Source organism: Desmodus rotundus, chromosome 3 (assembly GCF_022682495.2).
Source record: "Desmodus rotundus isolate HL8 chromosome 3, HLdesRot8A.1, whole genome shotgun sequence".
Classification (NCBI taxonomy): domain Eukaryota; kingdom Metazoa; phylum Chordata; class Mammalia; order Chiroptera; family Phyllostomidae; genus Desmodus; species Desmodus rotundus.
In genome coordinates, this window is record NC_071389.1 from 137590063 (window position 1) to 137616880 (window position 26818).

Below are 26818 nucleotides of genomic sequence, written 5' to 3' on the forward strand. Positions count from 1 at the left end.
ATTCAAGAAGTTAAGTACCAGGCACTAAATTGAACAGGGGATTTATTTAAAAAAAAAAAAAAAAAAAAAAAAAGCGTTAATTATCTCCAAAGCCCACAGTGAGGCATGTCTTCCCCAGTATCTGGATCCAAGTCAGCATAAAATTAAAATAGTGTTACCAAATGACCAAACAAGTCCACTATGTATGCAGCCAGGAGAAATGAAAACATCATGCCAAAAAAATATTAGTACACAAATGTTCATAGCAGCATTATTCATAATTGCCAACTATTTGAAATCCAAACGGTCATTAAGTACTAAATGCATAAATAAAATTGGGTATATCCACACAATATTCTTCAGCAATAAAAGCAGTAAGATACTAATAAATGCATCAATGTATATGTCTTTGAAAATATCATGCTAAGTGACACAGTAGTCATTTCAGACCACATATTTCAGTTATATGAAGTATACAGCATAGGTAAATGTACAGAAACAGAAAGTAAATCTGCAGCTGCCTAAGATTGAATGGGGGTGGGGGTTGAAGGAAATGGGTAAGTCTTGCTTAAGATTGCTTTGGGGAGGGTGATAAAACATGCTCTAAAATTGATTGTGGTGATGGTTGCAAAGCTCTGTGACTATACCAAAAACCACTGACTTGCACACCTTAAATGAGTTAGTTAATGCATGGTATGTGATTTATAACTCAAGCTGTTACATGGAAGTGTCAATCGGTGTAATCAACCATATTAACAGACTAAGGAACAAAGTGATCATATCTACTGACAGAAAAATTATTGAGTAAAATTCAACATCTATTCATTATGAAAACTTTCTGTGAATTGGGAATAAAAATTTCCTTAATTCGACAAACTTACACCTATCGTTACACTTAATGGTAAAAGACTGAATTATTTCACACTTTAAGATTGCAAATAAGGCAAAAATGTCCCAGGCAGTGCAATAATGCAAAAATGAAAGAGAGGGAGGGAAGGAAGGAAGGACAGACTGACAGGGCAGATTGGCAAGAGAGAAATAAGAAATCTTCCCTACATATAAATGACATGGATTGTCTAATAAAATATGCAAAACAATCTACAAAAAAAAGCTCCCAGAACTGTGACTTTTGCAGTCACAAACAAGATCAACATTTGAAAAGAAATCCTACTTCTATATGCCAGTGATAGCTAGTATAACTCCAAATATAGTTCCTCCAAGATGAGGTATTTAAGTATAAATGAGATACATATTTCTAAATCTAACAAAATATGCAGAATCTGTATGTTGAAAACAAAACCCTGATGAGTCAAATCAACTACATAAATGGAACAACAGACCATGTAGAAGAATTGGAAACCTCAATACAATTAAGAGGTCAATTAGGGAGACCCTAAGTCATCTATGTACTAATAAATACAATGCAAATCAAAATCCCAATGGTATTTATAATGAGAAACACCCAAATTAAAACCACAATGAGATCAAACTCACTAGAATGGCTGTATTCACAAAAACAGACAAAAGCAAGTGTTGAAGAGGAAGTAGGAAAACTGGATCCCTCTTACATTGGTGCTGTTCTAGGCACTGGAGATACAGACGATAGGACGTAAAAATAAGGCAAAGTATCTGCTCTCATGAAATTTCATCTAGTTAACAAATAATTAACAGAAATAATTTTTGATGGCAACAAATGCTAAGCCAGACAAGGTATGATATTGCAGTGAGGAATGGCAAGAGGTACACTAGATAAAGCTAATCAGAAATATTTTTTTTAGATTACAATTGATACGTCATTAGAAGGATAAGGTGGTTATATCATCTCTATCTTTACTGAACACATGTAACTACCAACAAGTGGATTTAATCTACATATGTCCACTATTAGAATAAATTGATTTTTTAAATGAAAAGTCAAGAACATTAATCTTAATTAGCCTGTTCAGTCTCATTTAAAGTAAGTCTACAATTTTCATTAGGCTTAATTTTTTCAAGTATCGAAATAATAAATGCATCCCTATCTTCAATGACCCTTCTGGGGTCTAAGGGACTCAAATATTGAGAACCACCAGCCTAAATGAACGGATTTCTAGTAGGCATTCATCAGAATGCCTAAAAGCTGAATACTGGTTTTTAAGGTTATTTTTTATATCTTCAAAAGCACAATTTACTGTGCTATTATTTGATTCATTCTCATCATCACCTATAACCCCACAAGTGGTTAATTTTCTATTTGTACTTGTTCCACTAACTCTCTTTTCTTCTACATTATACATTTTCAGACTGAGCCATCCTTTTTCTTGTTTTCACCTAATAACTTTTCTTACTGAATATGCAATTACAACATGTTTGGTTTAACCAGTCATCACTAAGAATATAAATCAATTAGCACACTTGTAAAATTTAAGAAAACAAGTGACATATTGGCAAACCGTAAAACTTTGTAGTGGAAAAAAAATCCCTTCAATATTTAGTATTTTATTCTAAATTTTCTATATGCCATGTACAAGCCATAAAACCTACTGTTTCCCCAACATTTTTTTTTCTTTCCAAAGGTAAGTCTAATTTGACAGGAACACAATTAGGAGTAACTTAAACCATATCAATGTTTATGATCAAAATACACTTTAATGACTTTTAGTTATTTAGGGAAGTTAAAAACTATCTTCTGGCCACAAGCACACACTACTGATTTAATCTGCTAAAAATCACATCAACTGTCTTCAGCTCCAAGGCCAAATAAAAATATTAATGTATTCAACAAATACACACTTAGATTGTACTTAAGTACCAGGCACTAAACTGAACAGAGAATTTTAAAAAACAAACACAGGTCATTCAAACAAACAAACAAATTATGGTCTCCAACAGCAGGCCATGAAATCAACTCAGTTGGTCAAAACTTGCATGTTTAAAAATATGGTACATAATATGAAACATGTGAATGAATCTTGCAGTAAGGGCACTATTTTCTGAGGTTTTTTTTCAGTAGTCCACAAGTACATGAGCACTCACCCTGGCTCCACAGTAAGGATTCTGGTTAAAAACAAAAAAACCCAAAGTGGAAGTCTCCACAAGTATGCTAGAGCATGAATGGTGGCACAATGAGAAAAAAAAACATGAATGCCAAAACCTAAAAAAATCTTACTTCTGCTACTTAGTAGCTATGAAACTTTGAAGAAGTTAACTGCACAAGTCATTTTGTAGAACATTTATTCAACTGTAAAACTGAAAGAATTTGACTAACTGTATAACGGTTGTGAAAAGTGTATGTACAGAATATTTATGAGATCATTCTACTCAGAGCAAAAAGCCCAAGTTCTTATGATGGCTTACAAAAATCTTCCCTGACTTGCCTCTGGTACCCTACCTTTTCTATACCCATCTGTCATCTTCTTCCTTTCCCATTACACTCCAGCCACATAGACTTTCTTGAAATTTTCCAATCATAGGATATCAAAGCATATGACATTTGCTCTTGGTTGTTTTCCCTTCCTGGAACCCCTTCTTCTGGATATGCACAGGATTGCTGCCTCACCACAGTCGAACACAATCACCTTCTAGGGAGGAATTCCATGACCAGCCAATTTAAATCTGCATCCTACATACAAGGACAGGCAAAGTAAGGCCTGCTTGAGTGTGGTTGGTAGGATAATAATATGGGTGAATAGTTTATACCTTTAAGTTGAACATTTCACCTAAAATGTCATATGGTGTGCTTACGTGTGATATTGTTGTTACAGGATTACATGCTTATGATTTTGTAATAAAAGAATTCATAATAAAAAGGGGGCATTATTTGTGCCAGATGCTGTATATTCTTCATACTCCCCTGGTCTCTTTATACCCTCACTACTATCTGCCATACCATGTTTTATTTTTTACTTTGTACTCTATACATTCTCTTACAACAGTGCCTAGTACATAAAACAAGTTAAATATTTCCCAAATGAATGAATAAATAACACAAAGTACTGAATACAGTACTTAAATATTATTTTGCCTACCCCCCAAGTAACAACTTATTCTTTTCAAATTAATCCATGAATATCAAATTGAAGTCCTCCAGATGGCATAAGATTAAGAAAACAGTAAAAAATAAATCCAATTTTAGCATTTAACATAACTTTTTAGCTACATTTTTACTTCTGATACACTACATTTAATTAGACGAAAATCCTCTTAAACTTTTACATTGTTAGTTTACGCAGTTTGAACTGCTTTGTAATCAATTTTTTTTATAGTACTTCTATATGTTAACCTCACTTCACATTTCTGTGAATTAATATTTACTTTTTTCCCCGGGAAATGGAATCTTTGGAAGGGGACCAAAAACAGGGTAACAATTATTCTACTCTTATTCTTAATATTCCTGATAACAAAGAATGTAAACGGAGAACACAAAAAACAAAGAAAAAATATTCACTCTTCAGAAAAACAAGGAATTACAAATTTTTAAAGTTTTAAGTTTACCACTTCACAATACAGGACTGCTTTTTCACATAACCACATTCAGAGTCCTTCACTGACAATTAAGTAAAAAAGACAATTCATACATTAACTGGTAAGGTCAACTGGCACAGCCTTGTTATAAAAAATAGCAGGTAAGTATTAAAAGCTTTGGACAATAACCTTTCATTCAACAAATAATTTGTCAGATCTTGTATGAGGTTTCAAACACACATTAGTGAACAAGATTGACTTAATCTCTACATATGATCTAGTGATGGAATAAGGAATAAAAAAGTAAAGTTATAAATCAAAGGAACTTCTTTTTCTGTTCCAACTGACATCAGTTATAAAGATGTAACAGACTGCCAGTCAAGATGGCAGCATAGGTAAACACAGCTCACCTCCTCACACAAACACATCAAAGTCATCAGAGTCACAACTAAATATAGAACAACCATCACTCAGAACCTTCAGATATCTAGTTGAATGGAAATCGGACAACTACGGAATTAAAGAAACCACATCCATACAGACTGGTAGGAGGGGCAGAGAAGAAGAATGAGCTGGTCTCACATTACGTGTAGTGCATAAAAATTCAGGAGGGATATCTCAGGAGTGAGAAGTCCCAGCCCCACACCAGCCCAGAGTTCCAGCGCCAAAAAAAAAAAGTTCCCATACTTCTGGCTGCAAAAACTAGTGGGGATTGAGTCAGTGAAAGACACTTCTGGAATCCCAAGCAGTTCCTCTTAACCCACACATGGACTTACTCCCTCTGATCCCCAGCACCAGGATAGCAGCTTGAAAGGCACCAGTGGCATACAGGGAAAAAGTGAAATGTCTGCCATCAAGGTGAGAGTTAGGGGACAGCCTCCTACCAACCAGAAAGGCAAGCCATTGTACCTTTTACGAACCTTCCCCCCAGAGAGCCCCAAACCAGCAGACTGGTCCCATGTCTGAGGCTCCATCAATGTGGCTAAACTGTTTGCCCTGCCCTGGAGATTCCTAGAGACTCCAACCCACCCAACTTTCAGGTCCACCCAGGCTGCTTTTCTATATGAATGGCTGGTCTTGGCTCAAACTTCACAACATCCTAAATCCCATCAAAAAGCAACAGCCAGCCTCAGTGAGCCCCCAGCCAAGGTACCTCTTGCTAAGGGACCCAGGACAAGCACTAGCAGCAGCCAGCCTAGATTCACAGCTTCCTTCATCTGGGAATCTCCAAGCCCAGCACAAGTAGCAGCCATCTCAGATTGCTTTATAGTTCAGGCAGGGTGGCCCCAGGCAAAACACAGCTCGGGGCTGACCTTGGCCTGCATCATCACCCAGGAAACCCCAGAGCCTGTGCACCAGTGGAAAACTACAGATCACATTGAAGTGCCACCGCCCTACCACTGCACAGCTGATCCTCCACCGAGGGGAGAGGTTGGTGGTCACTGGTCACGGCCAGTCCTTGTAGCTTGACTGGCCTGGGTAAACACCTCACCATGACCTGCCAACACAATCCAGAATTAATTACAAGAGTGTACTCAGCCCACAAGAAGGGTGCACCTTGACTACCCAGGTTGGGTGATAGGAGAGGCTGTGCCACTGGACACTACCAGACACATACTACATTAGGCCACACTACAAAGACAAGGAATCATAGCAGCTCCACCAAATATAGAGAAACAAACATAGGGAGGCTGCTGAAAGGAGGACACAAAGAAACCTGGCCCAAATGAAAGAACAGATCAAAGCTCCAGAAAAAGAACTAAACGAAATGGAGATAAGCAATCTAACAGATGCAGAGATCAAAACACTGTTTATAGGGATGCTCAAGGAGCCTAGTGAAGATCTCAATAGCATAAAAGTTACCCAGTCTGAAATGAAGGATACACTAATTAAAATAAGAACAATTTATAGGGAAACAACAATTAAGTGGATGAAACCGAAAATCAAATCAATGATCTGAAACATAAGGAAGCAAAAAACCACCAATGAGAACAAGAAGAAAAAAGGAAAAAACAAGCAAGGATAGTGCAAGTACCCTCTAAAACTATTACAAGTGGTCCAACATTCAAATCACAGCGGTGCCAGAAAGAGAAGAGAAAGAGCAAGAAATTGGAAATCTAGTTGAAAATATAATGGAGAAAAAAACCAAACCAAAACAAAACCTTCCCTAACTTGAAGAAAATAGATGTGCAAGTCCATGAAACACAGAAAGTCCCCAACAAATGGATGCAAAGAGGCCCACTCCAAGACACATCATAATTAAAATGCCAAAGGTTAAAGATAAAGAGAGAATCTTAAAAGCAGCAACACAAAAGCAGTTAGTTATCTACAGGAGAGTTTCCATAAGACTGTCAGCTGATTTCTCAAAAGAAACTTTACAGGCTAGAAGTGAATGGCAAAAAATATCCCAAGTCATGAAAAGGAGGGCCCTACAGTCAAGACTGCTCTACCCAGCAAAGCTCTCATTTAGAAAGGAAGGGCAGATAAAGAGCTTCCCAAACAAGAAAAAACTGAAGGACTTCATTATCACCATACCAATATTATATGAATAGTTAAAGGAACTTAGTTAAGAAAAGTATCAAAACTATGAACAATAAAATGGCAAAAAAATATGCATCTATCAACAACTGAATGTGAAAAACAAACTAAGCAAAGAAGAACAGATACAGAATCATGGGTAAGCAGAGCGTTTTAATGGTGGCCCAATCGAAGGGTGTATGGGGCAATGGGTAAAGAGGTGAGGGGATTAAGAAGTACAAAGAGCCATGGGGATATAGAGTATAGGAAATGGAGTAGCCAAAGAACTTATATCATGACCCGTGGACATGAACAATAATGTGGGGATTGCCTAAGGGACAGGGGGTGCTCGGTAGAGGAAGTAAAATTGGGGTAACTGTAACAGTGTAGTCAATAAAAAATCTAAGTAAAAAAACACAGATAAACTATATCTGAAAGAGTTGAAACTGACAATCTGTAAGAGCAAAAATATACATCTTGCCATGTCTTAAGGCTTTAGCATGTACATTATTTGCCCAAGGTTGGCATATACAATTAAAAATAAAATCCATGTAACTATACAATTTAGAATGTAGACTATTCTGAAGAATGAATTCTCTAGTAACTCCTAGTTAATTCCAGCAAATGCAGCAAAAAGCTTTTGGTATTGAAACTTTTCCAAATGTGTTAATAAATTATCTTTTTCCTTTTTCCCAGAAATAGTAAGCAAAATGAACATAAATCATTATCTGATGCCTAAGGACACTGCATGCCTGACAATCATTATTAAAAACATCAAAAATTATAAAGGGGTATATCTTGACCAGGATCTGCAGATCTCCGAGAAGTTTACAAGTTTTATATTATAAATGTAGGCTTTATAAACAAGTTTTAGATACGAGTTAGTTGTCTTTGTTACATAAATTATTTGCCTTAATATGAAAAAATGGAGGAACAACTTGAGTATTTAAGGTGGCATGATTCCAGTTTCTAGAGTTTTATTATGTTTTTAGAAGACAAAAGTAGGGGTGGGGTGGAGGGAAGGGGAGAAAATGCAGACAATTGTAACTGAATAAAAATAAATTAATTAATTTTAAAAAAAGAAGAAAAAAATATTTTATGCAAAAGCCATTTTTTTTAAACAATAACATTAATAATCAGACCTCACAAAGCACGTAATATCAGTAACTAGATTTTATAAGGGTCCCTTCATGGTGCAATGATCACTTTTCAAATTTATTACTCTGTGATTCACTTTCCTTCCTTTACTACTGCAGCTACTTAGTACTAGACTGCTTTCCTTATATGGCATTTACTTTAATGCTTCAAAAGGCTCAGTACCCAAGAGATCTTACAGATTTAAGGGAGGAAAAACAACAGTAAAATTTATTCATATAACATACGCAAAGAACATACAATTTTTTACACTCTGCACTGACATTCTCAATACTCTAATAATAAATTATAAATGAATTTCATTTGTTAGGAAAAATGAAATGCACAAAAATGTTTGGCTAACAATGATAAAGAAAAAGCACATAAAAATTCAGTTACACATTTTGGAAGAACCCAAGGAATATTCATGATCTTTCATCCTTAATGACAGAATGATCAGGCCGACTTCCTGCTATACCTAGGTTATTTACACACAGAATATCAGGAATTCAGCAAGCAAAAATATCCAATATTAACTGGCCTATTATGATGAATGTAACAGAATCTTTTTCTCCCTCTCCACAATTCCCCCTCCTCAGAGTCAAATAAGCCAGATATCTAATTTAATAAAGGGCAAACCACATGAATGCAGCAGTACCACAAGGTAAAATAAATGAAGACATGAATCACAAAATACAACCACTAATAACAAGGATTCATTAACATAACACTCTCACATACTTTACACTTAACCAAACACTTTTACTTTCATTTTCTCAATTGTCATCAGGAACATTAGAAGGTATAAATGACTAAAAAGCTGAGGCTCTTCAACACTAGTTGATTTGCCTAGGGACATAGGTAATATATATGTTCATGGAGACCAAACTAAAACTCATCTTAGGAATCCAAGTGTGGTAATTTTTCCAAAATAATACAGTATTCTCCATTAAAGATGAGCATATACTCACAGGTAAATAAATGACCTGACTTTCTCCATTTCAAAACTTAAATGATAGACACCATGTTAAGTATTTCCTCTGAACTACCTCCACAATTCAGGAATAGTTACTCTGCATAAAGAAAAAGAAATGGGAACCAAGACTGCTAAGTAAGAACCTACTGTCAGGTGTTTTACATGATTGTATTTAATTCTCTAAAGAGCCTAAGAGAAGGTATTTTATTCATTTTAAAGGCAGGGGTGTCAAACTCATTTTCACTGGGGGCCACATCAGCCTCACGCTACCTTCAAGGAGCTGAATGTAGAGCTCCTTGCCCCTAGTTAAGGAGTAGTTACATTTATACAGTCCTAAAATTACATTTGGCCCTTTGAAGGCAACCACAAGGTGACGTGGCACCCAGTGAAAATGAGTTTGACACCCCTGTTTTAAGGAAATGGAAAAAGAGGCATTCAAAAAAAAAAAAAAAAAAAAAAAAAAAAAAAAAAAAAAAAAAAAAAAAAAAAAAAGCCCTGACTTGTGTAGCAGGGCATCATCCTGCAAACCGAAAGGTCAATGGTTTGATTCCCAGTCAGGGCACATGCCTGGGTTGTGGGTCAGGTCCCCACAGTTGAGGGCATGCAAGAGGCAACAGATTGATGTTTCTCTCCCTCTTCTCCTCTCTCTCTGAAAATAAGTAAAATCTTGAAAGAAAGAGAAAGAGAGAGAGACAGAGAGAAAGGAAGGAAATGGAAGGAAGGAAGGAAAAAAAAATGAAGCGAAAAGCAACTTGCTGTCGATAATGCAACGTAACTGGCTGACACATCTGAGTCCTAAGCCAATGCTCATCCCACTTAACAAAGTAATTATTAAATGCCTCTTATGGGTCACGCACCATGCCAAGTGCTTCAGACAGAATAATGCTAAGATGTATTTATGTTACTGAAAATACTACACACAGCCCTGATCCAGTATAGCTCAGTTCTGCAAAGTGAAAGGTCACCAATTAGATTCAAGAGCAAGATGGCAGCATAAACACACAGTACTCGCTTCCTCCCATAACTACATCAAAATTGAAACTAAACTACAAAACAACCATCATGCAAAACCACATGAAATTTGGCTGAATGGAAGTCATACAACTAGGGAATAAAAGAGGAAGCCACATCAAGACTGCTAGCAGGGGCAAAGACAAGGAACAGGCTGGTTCTACACTCATGTGTGGCAGATAAAAACTGGGAGGGATGGTCACCTCTGAGAAGCGAGGAGTCCCAGTCCCACACTAGGCTCCCCAGCCCAGGGTTCCAGTGCCAGGAAGAGACGTCCCCATAACTTCTGACTATAAAAACAAGAATTAAAGATGAGGGAAACAGATGTCTTCTGGAGTCCCAGAAGTTCCTCTTAAAGGGCCCACATGTGGACTTGTTCAGACTCACTCCCTCTGAGCTCCAGGGCCGGGGCAGCAACTCCAAAGGCACCACTAACATATGTGGGAAAACTGAATTGTCTGGCATCAGGGCAAGAACTGGGAAATACAGTGTACTACCAGACAGAAGGGATGGCAGAAGCCATTTTTTCTTTTCTGAACCCTTCTGCCACAGAGCCAGCAGACAGGGCATCGTATCTGAGACTCTGTCAACCTGGATCACACTGTTTGCCCTGCCCTGGCGATTCCCTGAAACCCCACGTCACACAACTTTCAGGCCCATTCAAGCTATTTCCAGGAGGTTTTTCGTATTAATGACCTGTCTTGGCTCATGCTTCAAATTTTCCAAAAATCCTTCAAACAAGCAGCGTCTGGCCTCAGTGTCCCCTGTATCTCTCGCTAAGTGGCCACAGGCAGATCGCAATGTAGCTCATGCTTGGTGGCCCCATGCAGAACACAGGCAGCAGCTGACCTTGGCCTGCACCTCCTGGGAGGTCCCAGAGCCAGCACACTGAGTGGACTGCTTTGGACAATGTTGAAAACACCACTACAAGCAACATACTCAATGGGCAGACTCAATGGGCACCAGAGCTCCAATGAAGTAACCCCTGCTACATGGGGTGTTGCCCTGCACAGCTGATCCTCCACAGAGGTCAGTGGTCTCATGCCAGTCCTTGCAGCTGATTGTCCTGAGGGTAAAACACCTTCCACTGACATTGCCAACAGATGTCAAGTCTCAACTACAAGAGGAATGTGTACTCAGCCCATGGTGAGAAGTGGGGAGGGAGGAGTTCGCACCTCAAGTGCTAGCTTGGTTGATCGGGGAGGCAGTGTTAATGGACCCTCAGAACAGCTATTACATTAGGCCACTCTACCAAGCCTGGGAGACATAGCAGCTCTACCTAATACACAGAAACAAACACAGAGAGGCTGCCAAAATGAGGAGACAGAGAAATATATCCCCAATGAAAGAACAGAAGAAAACTCCAGAAAAAGAACTAAATAAAATGGAGACAAGCAATCTACTAGATGTAGAGTTCAAAACACTGGTCATAAGGATGCGCAATGAACTTACTACTGAAAACCTCAAGAGCATACCCTAACTGAAATGAATAATTTGCAGGGAATCAACAGTAGAATAGATAAAGCTGAGAATCAAATCAGCGATTTGGAATACAAGGAAGCAAAAACACCCAATCAGAACAGCAAAAACAAAAAACAAAAGAATCGAGGATAGTGTAAAGAGCCTCCAGGACAACTTCAAATACACTTATACTTGCATCATGGGAGTGCCAGAAGAAAAATAGCAAGAAATTGAAAAGCTACTTGAAAAAATAAAGACATAAAACTTCCCTAACTTGGTGAAGTAAATACATTCAAGCCCAGGAAGCAGAGTCCCAAACAAGATGAACCCAAAGAGCCCACACCAAGACATATTGTAATTAAAGACAAAGAGAGACTCAAAAGCAGCAACAGAAAAGCAGTAGATACCTACAAGGGAGCTCCCATAAGACTTTTGGAGGATATCTCAACAGAAACTTTCCAGGCTAGAAAGGATTGGCAAGAAATATCCAAAGTGATGAAAAGCAAGGACCTACAACCAAGATTAACTACCCAGCAAAGCTCTCATTTAGAATCAAAGGACATATAAAGAGCTTCCCAGACAAGAAAAATCTGAAGGAGTTCATCACTACTAAACTAATATTATATGAAATGTTAAAGGGTTTTCTTTAAGAAGAAAAAAACATGAAAATGGTAATAAATACACATCTATCAATAATTGAATTTAAAAAGCAAAATAAACAAGCAGAACAGTAAGACTTAATAAACAAACAAGCAAACAGAAACACTCATAGATAAAGAGAACATTTTGATACTGCCCTGATGGGAGCAGGCTGAATGAGTGAGAAATTGGAAGGGATTGGGATTAAGAAGTACAGTTGGTAACGACAGAATAGTCATGGGGATGTAAAGTACAGCATAGGGAATATAGTCAATAATATTCTAGTAACTATGTATGGTGTCAGATGGGCACACGATTTATCAGGATGATCACTTAGGAAGTTATGTAATATCCAATCACTGCAGTGTACACCTGAAACTAATATAATAATGTATGTCAGCTGTAATTGAAAGTAAAAATTATTTTAAAAAATATTACACACAATACTTAACACAATGTCATCTGAACAAAATTCCTGATAGGAAAACATGTCTAGATTCCTAAGAACAAAACTGCATCTTTCTTGTTTACATTTACAAATTTGATACGAAAAATAAAAAGAGCATAATGCATTCTATAAAATAAATTGTAGCTAATTCTCATTTGCCTCAAAAGCTTATCTTTAAGTAGCAAGTCCTACTCAAAACAAATATCAAAACAAAAAAAAAATTCCCACAACAATCCACAAGAGCCTTTTATTCCTTAAGTCAACTCTATGAGGTATTTTTACTTATCCACATTTTTTGAATGAGAAAACTTAAGTTTACAGAGGATAAGTCACACAGCTAATTAAAAGCAGTACAATGGTAATACCAATTCCATAGCTAGTACCAGAGACTTCAACAACATCATGAAAAATTTCAGCACAATATAACTAACTCTCTTTAATGGGAAATAGTTACAATCAGCCCCTTTTGTTCAGTCAAAATGGAACTAAATGGACAATCAGACAACCTGGGAAACTCCACATCATCATTGTAAAATCATTAACTTTTGCTATTAACAACTGGTATGTAATGCATACTATCAAAGTAGTAATTTAATCAAACTGCATTCACAAGGAATCAATTCCTTTCACTTAAAAACATATTTCGGCTTTCTTTTTTTGCAAGTCACAATTAAAACATAATGCTAGCAACGTAAAATAAAAGCATTACTAGTGTTTAGTAGTAACACGATACTACTCAACATTAGTATACACTTTAACATTGTAAAATAAACACTTCTAGTGATATATACCTATCAGTTCCTATGAATTATGTTAATTTAAGTTTTCTTGGTATTAGTTTAATTTATCCAAATAATGTTAAATCTCAAGCCTGCAAATGATGTCAAATAACATTTAAACTTTGCCTGCCCTATAACTTACGTAATAAATTTCACCAATTAATGCAAAACTTTGAACTAAGGGCACCAGTTTTTATATATATATATAAAAACAAGTTCACTGAAAAACAGAATCTAGAGTTTCAAAAGTCACATAATTCTTTATTATTTGATTAAGCTATTACAGTTGTCCCATCAATTCTCCCTTTTATTCCCCTCTGCCCTGCACCCTGCCTCCCACCAGCATCCTGTCAACCTTAGTTTATATCCGTGGGTTGTATATGTAAGTTCTTTGGTTTCTCCATTTCCTATAGTATTCTTAACCTCCCCGTCTATTTTGTACGTACCATTGATGCTTCTTATTCCCTGTAAGAATATCTCAACAGAAACCTTTTCCCCCATTCTCCCCTCTCCCCACTGATAAGCCTCCATGTTATCTCCATTTCTGTTACTCTTCTAGTTATTTATTTAGTTTTTGTTTTTAGGTTCAGTTGTTGATAGTTGTGAGTTTGTTATCATTTTAATGTTCATATTTTGGGATCATTTTCTTTTTCTTAGATAAGTCCCTCTAACATTTCATATACTAAGGGCTTGCTGATGATGAACTCTTTTAACTTGACCTTATCTGGGAAGCACCACCTGCCCTGCCATTCTAAATGACAGCTTTGCTAGATAGAGTAATCTTGGATATAGGTCCTTGCCTTTCCTGACTTGGAGTACTTCTTGCCAGTCCCTTCTTGCCTGTAAGGTTTCTTTTGAGAAATCAGCTGATAGTCCTATGGGAACTCCTCTGTAGGTAACTTGTCTACTTTTCTCTTGCTACTTTTAAGATTCTCTCCTTATCTTTCATCTTGGGTAATGTAATTATGGGGTGCCTTGGTGTGTTCCTACTGGGGTCCAACTTCTTTGGGACTCTCCGAGCTTCCTGGACTTCCTGGAAGTCTATTTCCTTCACCAGATTGGGGAAGTTCTCCATTATTTTTTCACGTAAGTTTTCAATTTCTTGCTCTTCCTCCTCTTCTGGCATCCCTATGATTCCGATGTTTGAATGTTTAAAGTTGTCCTGGAGGTTCCTAAGCCTCTCCTCATTTTTTTAAATTCTTGTTTCTTCATTCTGTTCTGGCTGAATGTTTCTTTCTTCCTTCTGGTCCACACCATTGATTTGAGTCCCGGTTCCCTTCCCATCACTGTTGGTTCCCTGTATATTTTTATTTCACTTTTCATAGCCTTCACTTTTCCCCCTATTTTGCAACCATACTCAACCAATTCTGTGAGCATCCTGATTACCAGTGTTTTGAACTCTGCATCTGATAGGTTGGCTATCTCTTCAACGCTCAGTTTTATTTTTGGAGTTTTGATCTCTTCTTTTGTTTGTGCCATATTTTCTTGTCTCAGAGCCCCTGTTATGTTCTAAGGGGTGGAGCCTTAGATATTCACCATGGCAGGGCAACCCATGTCACTGCCTTGTGGTGCTGTGAGGGAGGGGTCAGAGAGGGAACAATGCTTCTTATTTGGCTCTCAGCTAACTGGCTTCAGTCACTTCCCCCACTTCCTGAAAGCAAATCCAATCTGGTGCTGATTCCCAAGTGGGGGGAGTGGGGTGTACGTTCTAGGACCCTGTAGGTCTCTCCAACGAACTCTCCTGTGAGGCTGGGAGTTTCTCCCACCACCACAACCCTCCCAGATTTTTACAGCCAGAAGTTTTGAGGCTTTATTTCCCCTCACTGAAATCTGGGTTCTGTGGTCTCACTCCCTAGTTGTTCCTCCTGGTTTACCCGCATGCAATGTGGGACTGCCCAGTCTGCCAGCTGCTGCTTCGCCACCTGGTCCTCCAGCTGCCACATTGCCATGCATCCTCTCCACCCCTCCTACCAGTCTAGATGAATGTTTCTTCTTTAACTCCTTGGTTATTGGACTTCTATACAGTTCGATTTTCTGTCAGTTCTGGTTGTTTTTTGTTTTTAAATTTGTTGTCGTCCTTCTTTTGGTTGTGCAAAGAGACAAAGTGTACCTACCTACACCTCCATCTTGGCCGAAAGAAAAAAACAACATAGTTCTTAACAAATAAGAAATTCTGCCAACATGAATAAAAAAAATATCTGTCTAATGGGGAGAAAATAATTCTTCAAAAATTTCACAAATGCTGTATATTACATCATCAATCTTGTAATTTTAATTATAAGTCAACTGAGGAATCTAAAATCTGCCCATGAAGCACACACCTGATTATCACTTGCATTGTTAAAGTAACAATTTGCTTATTCCTCATCACGTAAGTAAGTCTCTCACACGATGACAAAATTCATGCCTTCAACCAACTTCTCATGAGGTCTCAGAACTCCATTAAAAATTACAGCAAATTGCCATTCTCCAAGTCCAGTATATTCTCTGAGGCATTGTGTATTTATAATGTTATTTACATACACTCACCCACCTAGTGAACTCCAAATGGTCCTTTCAAACCTGAAATCAACACATTACCTCCCTCAAACAAGACAGTTCTACTCCAGCATATATAGGCACAGCGTGCACCTTAAAAACTAAACTTGAAGAATTATTCAACACACCTATAACAGTGCATAGCACACAGTAACAATTATTGACCTATTCAAGGAAATCTGACGGAACATGGAAATCACTAATAATTAATTTCTAAGAAAAAAACTACTATCTAAAACTTTGCCAAATTAAAAACTCTTAAAATTTTGATAAATCTATGCAAACACAAAGTTTTAGGTTTGTTCTCCTTTATAATTTTACACTAATACATACAGACACCAATTCTACCTGATCCTGAAATCATTTGTACAGCCTCTTAATAAAAAATATTCCCTCCTCCCTATACTTCTTCTAAAACTTATTACAAATTATTTGGTCCACCAAAATATTGTCAGCAGGTGAAAAACAGTAAGTATGTCTGATTCATTTCCCTTTCTTCACTTCAGAATTTACTCCTATTAGGTAGAAAGCATTAAGTAACTTTATAAAACAACTTAACATCGACATGCAAAACTTAACCCCAACTCAGAGCCTTCTATTCTTTCTGCCTGGAAAACAATCACCCAGATTTTTGCACAACTTTCTCCTTTTTAGGTTTCTGCTCAAATGCCACCTCCAGAAAGGTCTTCCCTCATTAGCCTACTTAAAATAGTCTCATCTTTCGACCCAAATCAATTGCTGTGCTCTTATCCTCTTTACTTTCTCCATCACAATTATTGCTATCTAAAATTATGTTCATTTAGTTGTTTACTTGTTTATTTTATGTCTTCCCTCTAAGATGTTAGCTCCATGAAGGTAGACTTGTCTTATTCACCATCATATATACCTGGCAGTACCACAATGTCTAAAATAGAACAAATTATTCTCAAATTAAAGGATTTAGTTGAAAATGTCTAGAATGTTAACATCCAACAATGAGAACCTAAATTTAAATTTACACAATTTTTATCCCAATACTACTCAAAAACAAGTAAATTCTATGAATTTTGTATCTACAGAAAGAAAAACTCCTGACTTTTTATTATTATTATTCTAATTTATTGATTTTAGAGGGAGAGGAAGGGGAAGAGAGAGACACAGATTTTTGTTAATCCACTCATTTATGCATTCATTGTTTGATTCTTTTTTGTGCCCGGACTGGGGATTAAATCCTCAACCTTGGCTTATCACGACAACACCCTAACTAAGCTACCTTGCCAAGGCAACTCTTGACTTTCTTAAAACACAGATTTTAGGTTGGAAGTGACCTTAAGAGATTAAGCCTACTGATTTTCAAACTACATGCTCTAGAACACCCTAAGAGCAGTGATATGTCAAATTCCCTGAACACCTGACTATAACTGTTTTGTACATACATACTTATTTTAGAATGTGTGATTCAGATACACACAGAAAACAAAAGTGCATTATACTCATGTGTCACTTAAGAAGGAGAATATATATGAGAAGTGCATCATTACTCTATTATCTTTGTGGGATTGTAGAGTGTACTTACACAAACCTGAATGGTATAGCTTACTGTAAACCTAGGCTATATGGTATGTAACTATCGCTCCTAGACTACAAACCTACATAGCATGTTACTGTACAAAACAGAGCTAGATTAAATGAAGCAGAAGAGAAAATAATGCAATCAAGAGATGCAATAAACATGAGGCACACAAGGCTACTACTGATATAACATGACACACTTTTACACCAAACTTTTTTTATAAGGAGAAAGAATACACTCTGAAATAATGATAAAATGTATAATATGGTACATATACAAACCAGTAAGTCATTTATTATTATCATCAAGTATGTACTATACATACAGGGGTTGGCAAAAACAGGTTTACAGTTGTGAGTATGAAAAACAGTTTATTCTTGTATTATCACAAATTGTTATTTTCCATATGAACTGTAAACCTACTTTTGTTGTAACTGTATGTGCTATACTTTTATATGACTACCAGCATCACCATGTGATAAAATGCATTGTGCTACAAATTTAGGATTTTTGTGCTATGTCACTCACTGATAGAAAATTTTCAGTTCCATTATAATCTTGTGGGACCACCATTATATATGCAGTCTGTCATTGAGAGAAACACCAAAGCTGCCCATTACTATATATCAAATTTAAATGCTCTGAATACTGCTATCTCTGCTGCCAGGTAAAACAGTCTTGCTATCAACCTCAAATAAAGTCTTGCCTGATGTCTACGAATGTATCTATAATTTCACATAAACATGCACAGATTAGAAAGGTAACAGCTCTAAATATTTTTTCTAAACTAAGGCTAGACATGCTCACACACATTAAATTATAAAAACTATACTCCTAAAGCACTATTCTGTACACTAAATTAAGGCAAACCTCAAGGTATATCTCCTCAGCATGTTAATTCTGCAAAATAATTGTGCAGTAAGTAAATTTGCAAAATGTGGCATCAGTGTGATATATTACCTTTTCTCACTGTAACATTACTTAAAGTTTTGGTGTTTCCTGATGTTTATCATTTTTAAAAATATGAGCAGTTGATGTATTTTGCCAGAAAGTCAAGCTTTAAACAAAAATTTCCTACTACTCCTCTTTCAAACTCCAGTTATTAATTATCCTGAATATGCAAGATGCCCAGTTAAAAACAAAAATAAACCATGTACTTACACCTACTTAATATAATAAATCTGGGTCTTTCCTATAGAGTAGCATTAAGTGAAAAAGGTTTTAGATGCTGAATGCAGTCTAAAGATAAAATAGCCTTTATAATCCTCAATTATGAATTTTCATAATAATTAAGACAGTTTGATTGTTTTACCTTTATGTTGTTAAAAATCTAACCTTATTTAGCCCTGGCTGGTGTGGCTCAGTAGACTGAGCACTGGCCTGCGAACCAAAGGGTCACTGGTTGATTCCTAGTCAGGGCACATGCCTGGGTTGCAGGCCAGGTCCCCAGTAGGGGGAGCGTGAAAGGTAACCACACACTGACCGTTTCCCTCTCTTTCTCCCTCCCTTCCCCTCTGTCTAAAAATCAATAAAATCTTTTAAAAAATTAACCGTATTTAAAAGTTAACATCAAAATGGCAACCATGTATAATTGAAGCTATAAAGAATTTTTTAAATAGTAATAAAATTAAGCCAAAAGGAATCAGGTACTTTGAATGGCATGGTAAACTTACAGAATATTATTATTTGACCAGTCTATGGAAGACCTTTACAAACTGAAAATTAAATACAAAACTGTATGTAGGACAAGCATTATAATTTATAATGTAAAAAGTAACACTAATACATACTTCCGCCAGATGATACAAAACCAAATGTTCCTCTCCCAAACACATTGTATTACATAATCAGCCATTACATTTTGTCCAGATGCTGGTCCAAAATGCAGTTATGTTTCAACATCCATATATATGAATGGAAAAATAGTACATCAATATGTTTGAAAAAAAGCAAGTCAAGTCTACTCATTGTTATCTAAATTGCCAGAATACATAATTTTCTCTTGCTTATTTTATCATTCCTTGGCAAAGTAAAAATTTACTAAGTGTGCATTCTTATCTACCTTCACGTAAGAAAAGGCATCAATGCAGTAAAAGCAGAGAAAGGACTGGTATCCTCAGTATTGCATTAAATTCTCTTTAAAAAAAAATACCCTCTTTCTATTAGTAGTTTTTAGTCATTAAAAAGCTCTGGAAAAATATATGGGCAAATAAAACATAAGAAAAGAGTTCTAAATTCTAAGTTAAATGTTAGTATCTCCATTAAATACAACTGGGAGTCATTTGCCCAATTTTTATTTCTGTATCTTAAAAAATAGGGAGTGGGGCAAAACAGGTGCAAAATCTCTTACTCAAACCATTAAAGGCCAAATGTGTGTAAGAATTGGAATTTTTCAGATCTTAGAAAGTTAAAATAGTATATATATATATATATATCATATATAAACTAACATGGTTATTAAGCAATGGTAAATATATATCACCATGTAACTATAAATACAAAATATATCTCCTTCAACCAATGACCTTAGTGACCTTAGCCATACAAAATACAGTAAGGTAACAGATGTAAACACTCTTCCAGAAGCATTTTATTACTAACATCCTTCCCTTAGTCCTGCATTCACTCTAAACACTTTTCACTAAAAAGCTGATTTTCTGTTTTCCCTAGGTAATTCAGAAGCAAAACTGTAAGGACTCAAAGTAAAGGAATGCAGGATGCTTTTCTCTCATTCCCCTTTCCCATCTGCCATTTCTGATCTGTGGATTGGGAAACAGGGCACTCTGACAGCATTAAGTGTCAAATGACAATTTGGCAGCACTTCAGTTTACTGCGTATTTATTGATAACCTACTAAAAACTATACACCATAAAAAAATAGTAGTGATGTAAAGATAAATAGGACAAAGCCCTATCTCTTAGGTGGTTACAGTCCAGTGAAGGTTATGGTGGATAATGGGGTTAGACAGTAAATTACTATACAGCGGGACACATTCAATAAAAGCAGTATGACAAAAGGATTTTGAGAGCCAGATAGGTTTTCATTAAAAATGATACCAGAGTAGAATTTTGAAGAATAAGTTAAACAGATATGATAGTAAAAATATACCCACCTCACATACACACACAAAAAAGGAAAACTTTCAGAATAGGTGGCAAACGTGTTTAAAAGGTGCCCCCCCCCCCAACAGATCCTGAGTCTAAACATATACAACATACTAAAGTGTATCCAGAAAAGGGAAATTTTCTGGGTTTTCCCCCTGGATAATTCATTTTGCGTTTCCATATTATATAAGGTAAGAGTCTTACCAAAAAAATAACATTGTAAACGATTTTATTAGTTTAAAATACAGTACACCCCCAAGTGATATACCTAGAGATTTGCATCTTATTTCAGAGAACAAGCTGTTAGAAAACATATTAGGAATTATTTTTCAAGTCATCTTAATAGTACTAAATAAATAAATGAACAAACCATATCAGCATGTTTTAAGAGTTTAAAAAAGAAGCCAAATGGAAAAAACAAAGTAACAAGAAAAAATATATCTACTACTATATAAACTGAGAAAGGTTCAATGAACAAAACCAAGGTAAAAATGATAAAATAATTTTAAAAACTTAAAATCCTAATGCTTATTGTATTTCTTTTCAAAGACAGACTTTCTACAATAGACAGCAATTTTAGTATACAGCTCTTTTTAAAATATCTGGGAAAGTCAAAATGGAATTCAGTTTCCCTGGAGTATCACCAGCAGAAATCATCCTCAGTAAGAACAGTCACCTGTATAATCAACCAGAATGGCTCCTATCATAGCACTAGATCCTTTGATATCAATGCTGTATGTAATTCTATTCAAACATTACAGTGCAATTCAGATTAACTCTGCCTGTAAACTGCCCTACCTAGTACCTTGGTTTCTTTTGTTTCTTTGTATTACAAAATCTACTAGATCTCTACGTAACAAATAAAATCTTATTTGGTGTTATCCTCTAGGACTATCACTGCATAAGTTGTCCTCAAATGCCTATTTTAAGAAAGCACATGCAAAGTTTGCTTTTATGTAATCATAACAAAATGAACTTTCTACAATTAAAAATTTTAAGACAATTAAAGAACAAAACAAACTGTTATTTATCAGTCTATCAATGTATATTCATTATTTCATACACACAAAATCTTGTGAAGCAAATTTGTCACTAAAAGGGCAAGCAAAACTTTACCTCTCTATGGACTGTGAAAAATTCTGTAAGTCTTTCAAAGTACAAGTATTTTTAATATTAATATTTATTGAAGAGATATAACCAAAACTGTGTTAGAAGCATTTCTTTAAAAAATCTCATAAATCTGAAGTATTTACTTTTGAAGAAACAGAATATCCAGGTTATAACTAACTGTAAAGTATCTCTCAAAAGTCAAAAAGTAAATTAAATACTCAAAGTTATTAAGTAAAAACATAGGTAATTAGTTCTCTTAGGGAGGAAGAGCTGAGTTTTATTTTATCTTCAAGATCAAGTACTTTGCAAATAAAAGGGACATAAGTCACTCATTCTCATACATCTTGCCCTCACTTTTCTTCCATGTAAGTTTACTTTAAAACGAAAGTGTAATAGAAACTGAAAATTTTTTTAAAGGTTGTATTTGTTGCTTGGTTAAACATAAAGGCAATTCTCATTCCCCAAGAGTATCAGATTAGGTTACAGATATCTCTACACCGTATACTTAGAATAAAAGGGTTCTGCCAACAAATGATACCTACATTAATTCATTTTCACTGATGCAGCATTACTCAGGATGCAAAAAAATGTGAAAGTTTTTTGGTTCCTTTCTAATGTACAAAGTATTCACAGAAATCATAGTAATTCAAGCCCTCAGGGGGGAAAATGATAGAAAAGGAACTTTTTAAAATTAAATGAGGATATTAAAGTCAAGAAAAGTGAGGCAGGAGTTTTGCCTTTTTACAGTGAAATCTTGTATTTTTCCTACTGATTTAATATTACAAAAGAACAGCGAACTAGAGAGGAGTTCAACATATAAAGTTTCCTAAAGATATTGGTCTATTTTTAAGTATTTCAATGAAAAGAAATGGGAATGTAGACATCTAACCATTTGAATGTAGTGGACATTTAACCATTTCCATCCACCCTTTAAATCTAGAATAAAGTCATCTTCCATAATTGCAAAAGAGCTGTGTTCACTGACATTTGGGAAACAAATGTCCAAAAAAAGCAAGTGTTCCCTAACAACTCAACATAAACGTGAACGCATAAATACGTTCATATTTCTACCTCACCCCACGCCCAATAATCTGTTATTTAAAAGAGCAAATCAAAAGTTGCACTTATTCCAGAGGTCTAGAAATTCCTAATATCAAGCATGACAGAAAATGTGTTCAACTTTCAACTAAATTCAAGTATGGCCGCTCTCATTAACAGATTTTAATTCAACACCTACCATTTCGCCAAGAATCTAAGGGTTGGTATCAGCGTACACTTAATTTTCTTAAATATACTGATTAGAAACCGTCCTGAGGGTTAAGAATGGAATAGGATCCTCTGACCAAGAGTTTTACGAAAATGAAACAAAAGGTGTTCAGTTGGTCTTTTGGATGTTGAAAACTGAAGGCACCTCCAAGGATTCAAAGGAAGTTGATGTTTAGGTTCCTTCCGAGAGTGTGGTACCCGTATGTAAGACTTTTATGCTGGTAACTACCATACTCAGAGGGCCTGGAATAACTGCAAATTCTAAAACCTTGGAAATGCTTTTTCAAAAGACTACACCTCGCATTCCAAAACGATCTCAGTCACAAGGTCTCTCCTATAGCCTCACCTAAGAACTAGGAGGGCCTCTTTCAACCCCACTCATTTCTTCCGTAAAACTTTTAAGTTAGACTCAAGCCAGCAAAAGGTGGAGAGGCTCCGGCGGAAGTAGAAACCCAGGGCCAGCAACTTCACAGACAGAAGCGTCTCGGGTTCCTCCGCCACCCCGGCCTCAGTGTCTACCACAGCACGGAAGCTTCACCCGCGGCAGAAGCAGCACCACAGTTGCACTCCTCCATGACCCAAAGTCTCCGGTATGCCAGCGCCTGGAGGCTCCTAAGACCCGTTAGCCAGTCCAATGTCCCCCATCTTTTACATAGACATACACAAGTTGCAGGTGATGTGCCTGTACTGAGAAAATGTGAACAGCTTGGGACCACGGCAGCGCCGTCTAAAGCGGGCCGGGGCTCCTCGGCCACCACCGCGGCTGCCTTCTCTTCTTCCTCAGGAAGCAGCGCGGCGCAGGCTCCTGTGCGCTGGCGGGAGCCTGTGGGAGCGCAGCCCGAGGAAAACCCCAGCGCCCTCGAAGGGACCGGGCCTAGAATCCAAAGCTACAGCTGCAGCTACCCAAGTGCCGCGACGCCTTACGTCCTATCCACCACCCTCTCATACACACCCCCTCCCTCCACCGCCGCCACCCCCCCTCCCCGCCCGCTCCGCTCTCCCTCTCTCGATTGGAGCCGAGACAAAAGCAACGGGAAGCGGCGGGCCGGGACGCTGCCCGCGGACCCCAGGTGCGACCGGACCGGCCCCGAGGCATTCCCCCGCCTTGCGGAGGCCCCGAATCCGCTGCCCCAGCCGCGCGCCCCGCTGCCAGACTTCCGAAAATTTGCCAAAAACTCACCGCATGAATTTTCTTGTCCCGCGGATCCAAGATGGCGACGTATCCACCGCGGAGGCTGCTGGGAGCAAGACCTTTATCCTCTGACCCCCGCCGTGACCCCCGCCGTTCCGGCTTTCTTCAAGGCGGCGGCGGAAGGTGGGAGCAGCGGTCGCGGCCCCGAGAAGGCTGGTGGTGGGTAGACTGCTTTTCGCGTCTCCGAGAGTGAATGGAGAGAGGCGTCTCGCTCCACCTCGTCCTTCCCTCACCGTCCACCGGGTCTCCCGCCGGCTCACCCGGAGGCTCGTAGCTTTTCCGTTGGCGTTAAAAGGAGCTGGGCCTGTGCGGCCGCTACTGTTCCCCCGGGGCGGGCTGCTTCCCAGCGGGCGCGGGCCCTGGGTGCGAGGTGGGCCGCGGGGTGCAGGGGCGGGGAATGGTGAGGTGGCATGGGTCCGCCCTCCCCCGGGACGCCGAGCGTGTTTGTGTTTGTGTTTGTGTGGGACACCCCGCCCCACCACCCGGCGCCTGAAACCCGGCGTTTGAGCGCTGTCTCTCTTTCCTGCCTCAGCCCCCGCCACCCAAGGTGCCTGTGCTCGCCCTTCCAGGGACCCGGAGCTCGTCGCCCACCCCTGCTGAGAGGTGAGTTCCCCGCTGCCGAAACCCCTGGTATTTTGCAGTCACCACCCTTACTTTCTCGACTTGGTGAGAGGGAGCATATAGGGGAGCAGGTTTTTAAAGCACTTTAGGGGATCTCGCGGGGGCTAAGTTAGATTCGTAGCGCGTGCTCTCGTCCCCACTTCCCACCTGAGGTTGAAGGACTTAACGGGCTGTTAGCGAGACCTTTTGAAATTGTGGTGGCTTTGGTAGAAACTTCAGATGAGAAGTCTCTGCTTTCCAGAAAAATACTTGTCACTCAGAGTGAAATTAAATTCGTTTTCTTTGAGATAATCTCTGTCCGTTTTTATATTGATAAACTCTTCCCTTTTTGTTACTACGGGACATTTTTTTAACTTAAAAAGAGCCTCCGTGTTTTTGGGGTTGTGTAGTTTCATGAAGTGAAAATTGTTACTTGTATTTGAATAATAGAATTTATTAAAGTGCAATCCAGTTCCTGTAAATAAAATTTCTACTTCTCTTGTTTGTTTCTTTTGTAACATCACTTTTTCCTTCCAAAAAACTCATTGTAAAATTTACTATTGAAGGTCAAAGGATATCTGTTACTTGTAAATAGCGAGAAAAATAAACATACTATAAAATGAAAGGTGACTTTGTCATGTTTACAGAATGCAAGGGATTTTGAAATATTAGTGGATAATGTGTAAACTAAACTCTGAATGGTGTTGATGTAGCCACTAGAAAATGTTTTACATAATTATTCATTTCATTAAACATCCGGCTTCACTGTGTTTTTTACATTAGGAAAGTCCAAGGGGAATAACACTTCTTTATATTATTCTCTCCCTTTTTCCCAACAGAAGTTCTTCCTGCCTGCGTCTTCATTCTCTGCTATGTAAGATGGTGTGTTACAGACTGCACACCTATAAATAAATGTAACACATACAGGTGTAAGAATACATGTGTGTACATACACATATTACTGAGCTTTTTTTTCCCCATTGGCAGATAATTACAGTTAACATTCCAGTGTTCTTTGAGCGTTTTATACTATTAATAACTTGAAAGTATAGGTATTACTATCTGGAATCATAAGATGAAATAATAAAAATAAGACGTGTGTGTGTAGTTGCATCATGTATTACCACTTAATCTATTGGTAGTTTGACGTATATATAGCACTCTGTTAAGAACAAGAAGTGGACCTTATTATTAATACTTATATTTACTCAAAAAAGCACAAGCTTTAAATAGCATAAACATTGGTAAAATTGGAGGAATCACTTAGAGAAAGGGACAGGTCTACTTTGAGGGTTTTGCTACCTTGGGTATTTTACTGAAAGAGATAAAACAAACATTTTCATGGTAAATGTGTAAGGTAGGAGCATTAGGAAAAACATACATAGATACTATCTCTTTCTTGAGAAAATTACTTGTTTAGAATAAATTAAAGTATAGTTGAACAAATTTTAAATTGTCCTATTACTGGTGTCCAATCTGTTACAAATTTGTAAAACTTGTTTAATACCTACCATGGATGTTGGTTCTGGATATTAGTTGAGGTAAGACTTGTTAAGGACTTACATTTATGACCTTCTAGTAAACACTTTGAACAGTACTCAGAGTGTCCTTGAGTTCTTAGATGCAAAAGGACACTTTAAATTGTCCGTTTGCATCTAAATGATCATTATTATTGCTAATAATCAAAGTTTGTCAGTCATTTTTTTCTTAACTATTTACTTTGATGGATTTTTTTCCTTTTACTGAAAAACAGTCCACACCTTGTATATGTTTTGTGTGTTGAAATGTGTGTAAGGTAAATTTCTTACACACCTTGTAGAAAAATTACTCGCTTAAAGTAAGGGGGAAAACTCCTCATCATGGGAAGAAAATGAGTTTGTAAATGACTAGTAGGAACAGGATGCCTCATTTTTAGAAGGTGTATACAGTACTGAAAAAGGACAGATAGATATCCTAAATTTAACAAGTACCGAAACAACATTTGGATCTAAGTTGTCCTTCCATGAACAGTATAACCAATAGTTTACTCACTTGCTCAGGCATAAAACTAGGAGTCTTCTGTGATTCTT

The 26818-nt window shown here is 37.4% G+C and overlaps 1 protein-coding gene across 4 annotated transcripts in view; it reads right to left on the bottom strand.

Moving 5' to 3' along the window:
* Positions 1–24266, bottom strand: part of CNOT2 (CCR4-NOT transcription complex subunit 2) — a 108876-nt gene extending 84610 nt beyond the window's left edge. For 2 of the 4 annotated variants that reach the window (XM_053921141.2, XM_024576378.3), the window contains exon 1: positions 24138–24266. In XM_053921141.2, the coding sequence (XP_053777116.1) occupies positions 24138–24142 (5 nt within the window). In that variant the 5' untranslated portion in view covers positions 24143–24266. Of the gene's footprint in view, positions 1–23303; positions 23872–24137 lie in introns of those variants that run through there. The other 2 variants (XM_024576379.3, XM_045184687.3) reach the window with 2 other exon arrangements.
* Positions 24267–26818: the final 2552 nt, after the last annotated feature.